Source organism: Centruroides vittatus, unplaced genomic scaffold (assembly GCF_030686945.1).
Source record: "Centruroides vittatus isolate TY-2023 unplaced genomic scaffold, ASM3068694v2 contig_355, whole genome shotgun sequence".
NCBI classification, from domain to species: Eukaryota; Metazoa; Arthropoda; class Arachnida; order Scorpiones; family Buthidae; genus Centruroides; species Centruroides vittatus.
In genome coordinates, this window is record NW_027122178.1 from 269,958 (window position 1) to 274,076 (window position 4,119).

The following is a 4,119-nucleotide window of genomic DNA, read 5'->3' on the forward strand; positions in this document are numbered from 1 at the left end:
AATGCTTAAAAAATTTTGGAAATTGAGAGAAGAAATTGAATTTTTATAAATGAAAAGGACCAGCGGTGACCGAATTTATAAATATGACCTCTCTAGAGCCAGCGGTGTTCTTTCTCTAGGAGCATCTGCACCGCCAAATGAATAAGAAAGAGAAAAGTTACAGCTTTTATGGAGATCTTTGCACTTTTCAACTGGTTATATTTCGGCAATCCCTTTACAGAAAAACCCGAAATTTTGCACGCTATCTAAGAAAACAAGTATCTTTCGAACGAGATATTCACATTTACTACAGACGTTTAATAGAGGGAAAGATCGGCAATTTTGATTCGTGTATCAGTGAATTTTCCACTTGGCGCTGTGTGTGATACTGCAGAACGGCCTTTTTGCTTCGGAATTCACTAATTCGGCGTTGTAAAAGCGGGAGAGCAGTTTTGTTGGTGAATTCCCGATATCTTCCAATTCATTGCAAAACTATGGTACTCATTTTAATTACTTTATCGCCCGTTTCTATATTAAAAATAGTCACGTTATTGTAAACCTAAACGATGACAAGGATGGAAATAAATATTGATAAAAGTAGAAACGTTTTAATGAATCTAAAAGTGTGCAATTTTAATATTTATTTTGATAAATAGCCAATCTTTAAAATTAAATTTCATATTAAAATTTATTAAATATGAAAGTTTATATACACTTCAGACAATTCGATTTACAAATTTAATTGTTGAAGTAATTATAATTCTGGTTCGGACTACAATGACAGTCGAACACCGGTTTAAATACAGTGTGAATGTCCGTACAATATAAGTTGCCTTGTCCATTTATAGACAATTAACAGAGTCTTTGAGCTGGTAAAAACATTGCTTTATGTTTTGGTTGTCACTTTGCAGATAATCAGACTTTAATCTAATCGAAGTAAGTTGTACAACCAGTGCAGAAATGTCTGTCCGTCAATTGAAAACGAAGAAACCCAATCCGGGATGAAATGTCAAGTCCAGTAAATTAAGTCGTAGCCGGGTGAAACGTCATTTCCGGGTGACAAAGTCGTATTCGGGTGGCAGAGTCATATCCGGTGAAAAGTGGAACGTGGGTGGAAGTGACCTCGGAAGAGAGAGGGTTCACTTTATGCAGCAGAAGAAGAGCCTTTTCCACCAAGGTTTCTTCTGCTTGACGGATGTTTCCACGACCACTTTGGACTCCCCTCGACACTCCACCGTCCATTCTGCAACTTCCGGGTATCGCAGTCCCAGGTAGTCGACCACAGTCGAGGCGCTATCGTCGGGAGTAATGACGACCACCCGTTTGACGCACTCTCCGCTCTCCTCGACATCTTTCGGGAGCACCCGAATCACCGGAAACGGAACGGAAGACGACGAAGAGCCTTCCTCCTCCTCCTCACCATCTGCCGAGGTGCGCCACTTCTTTAATTGCTTGAAATTTTCCATTCTGCAAAAGAAAGAAACGACTATTATGAAAATACAACTCGTATTCGTTTTGTTAATTTAATTTTATGTAAATTGTAAGATTTCTAATGAAAAAAATAATTTTAAAAATATCGTCTTAATTATAACGAAAAGTCACAAATGAATATTATAATAAAATCTCTGTTAAATATAGTAATTTTAACTTTCAAACGATTTTTAATGTTCGCTATAGAAATCAGTTTCTACAAATTGTACAGTTCTGTCCATTGCCTAACACAAAACATTTGTGAAAATTTAGACGAATAATTTCGAATTATTCTGTTTAATTAAAGTTCACACTATAACAGTGCAAATATCATATGGGATATGATGCGTATATAAACTATAGCGTGCTAATACCAATGTAATGTATTTATTAATTTAGATTCCATTGGATTTGGGCTTAACGAAGAGTGAAAATGAGTGGAAAGACCCCGTCCGTCGTCTCTGTCAAGACCGATCAATTGTTATGGAAATAGAGATTCGTCGGAAAATCATTGGCACTAATTGTGATATTCGGCTTAACAATGTTCAAAAAATACGTAAAATTAGAAACATCGTAGTCTGTACTTACCGATAAAATCGACGCAAACGAAACAAAACTGAGAAAAACACTCGAAACGAGAAAATTTTGACCGCACGAACTAAAAATCCAACCGTTCGCATTAACAATCAACGACCGCTCGCAACAATAAAACTCTGACAATTTGTTAGTACACAGAGTTTTATTGTTGCGTTGCCACGAAAGTTAATATTAAGAGTTTGGCCAAATTGCGTGATTTTCCCTGCATATACTCGTACATTGATGTTAACGTCAATATGTACGCAAAAACCTAATATTCTCGTATAAAGATGAATAGAAATTTCGATCTTATCATGTCCCTTACAACCGGAAAAACAATAAACTTCAAGTATAGAAACCCCAATTTTGTCTACCTTTGTAATTTAGTTAAGCAGCTGGAGGGCGCTTTAAAGTTTAGAGTATAGCGGTGTGAATTTCATATGAGATATAATGTGTATATAAACCATAGCGAAAATTAACAATTTAATGTATTTATTTATTTCCATTTTGCTTTAAGAACTCTAACAATTCGATTAAATCTGGGCTAAACGAATATTAACAATAAAGAGGGTGAAAAGTATCTCCTAAAATAAGTGAAAAGATCCATTCGTCGTCTCTGTGACGAAACCGATCAATTGTTATCTAAGTGGATCTTTGTCGGAAAATCATAGCCAATAATTGTGATATTCGGCTTAACAATGTTCAAAAATATTTAAATTTAGAAAGTTCGTAGTCTGAACTTACCAATACAATAACTGCAAATGATGCAAAACTCAGAAAAACGCTTGAAATCAATGACTTTAAATCTCGCTCACTGAAAATTCGGCCGCTCTCATCAACAATAAACAACCGCTCGCAACAAATCGTCAGAGTTTTATTGTTTCATCGCGTCGAAATTTAATGTAAAACGTTTGGATTTTTGACCGAATTTCGTGACTTTTCCGCCTCTCTGTGGCTGAAGAGACGGATTACCGTGGATCATTCCTTGCATATACATTCATGTTAACGGTAATATGTATTCGAAAATGTAATATTCTCGTGTTTCGCGTCTATATAAAGACGAATAAAAATTTCGATTTTATGATGATCCTTCGAATGAAAAAAAGAATAGATTTCAAGTCCAGTAACCCCCTTTTATCTATCATATTGTGATTTACTTGAGTGGTTCTCTATACAGTCTATTAATAAGATTGAACCTTTGTTAAATCGAGGTGTCTGAATATTACAGATTAAAGCTTATACATGATAAGGACTACGGAGCGATCTACTACTTTCTATCTACGGACTACTTTCGTATATTTCAGAACGTTACGTTCTGAAATATACGAAAGATTAAGACATCTATTAAGTGACTAAACATCCCTCTTGAGAACGATTTATTTTTGCATTTATGACGAATTAGAAACTTCATTCTAGATGTGTTAAACTATGCGTTAGACTCTGTTTTCTGTTAAGACTGATTGTAAAATTGGAAAATGAAAAGTTCGTTAAATGATTATTGCACAAAGCAAATATTTACATAAGTTCAATACCGTTTATTTTTTCTATAAGTTCAATACCGTTTTTAGGGGAATTTTGTGATAAGTTTACTGTTTGAGTTTACTGACACTCTCTACTTTACTGTTAAGCTACGTAATTATAATAGGACAAGCAAACTAGACGCTTATTGGGCGGCAATAAGAAAATTCCGCCTGTCTTTTCCTTATCTCGAGAACGGAGTTAAATAGATGAAAGACGAGACCAGATAGAAAAATTTAGGGGCAGCAGGAGACCCCGACTATGTACCAGGTATGTACGAACTCGAAATCGTTTAATTTACAAACTTTTACGGTTTACTTTATAAGCCTGCCTCGGGTTTTATTAAGTTATTAGTTTTAACAACTTTCAAAACAAGAAGCTCTTTTATAATGTTTAAAACTCTATCTTGAGGAAACCGTGTTTTGTATTTTCGTTTCTTTTCTTTTCTTTCGAAGACACAATGTAGTGACGTAAACTTAAACACTGGGCGAATTTTTCATCCTTTTTATTCGGTTGGAACGCTTTTTTATTACATAACGCGTTTCGGGCCGATGCCCCTCTTCAGCCAACTTCTAA

At 35.2% G+C, this 4,119-nt stretch overlaps 1 protein-coding gene across 1 annotated transcript; it reads right to left on the reverse strand.

The window, feature by feature from the left end:
- Window positions 1–937: 937 nt before the first annotated feature.
- Window positions 938–2,201, reverse strand: LOC136974749 (uncharacterized). Its single transcript, XM_067269694.1, has 2 exons — window positions 2,038–2,201; window positions 938–1,446 (listed from the first exon to the last, which is right to left on the reverse strand). The coding sequence occupies exons 1-2, from the start codon at window positions 2,127–2,129 to the stop codon at window positions 1,119–1,121; spliced, it is 420 nt and encodes a 139-aa protein (XP_067125795.1). The 5' UTR covers window positions 2,130–2,201; the 3' UTR covers window positions 938–1,118.
- Window positions 2,202–4,119: the final 1,918 nt, after the last annotated feature.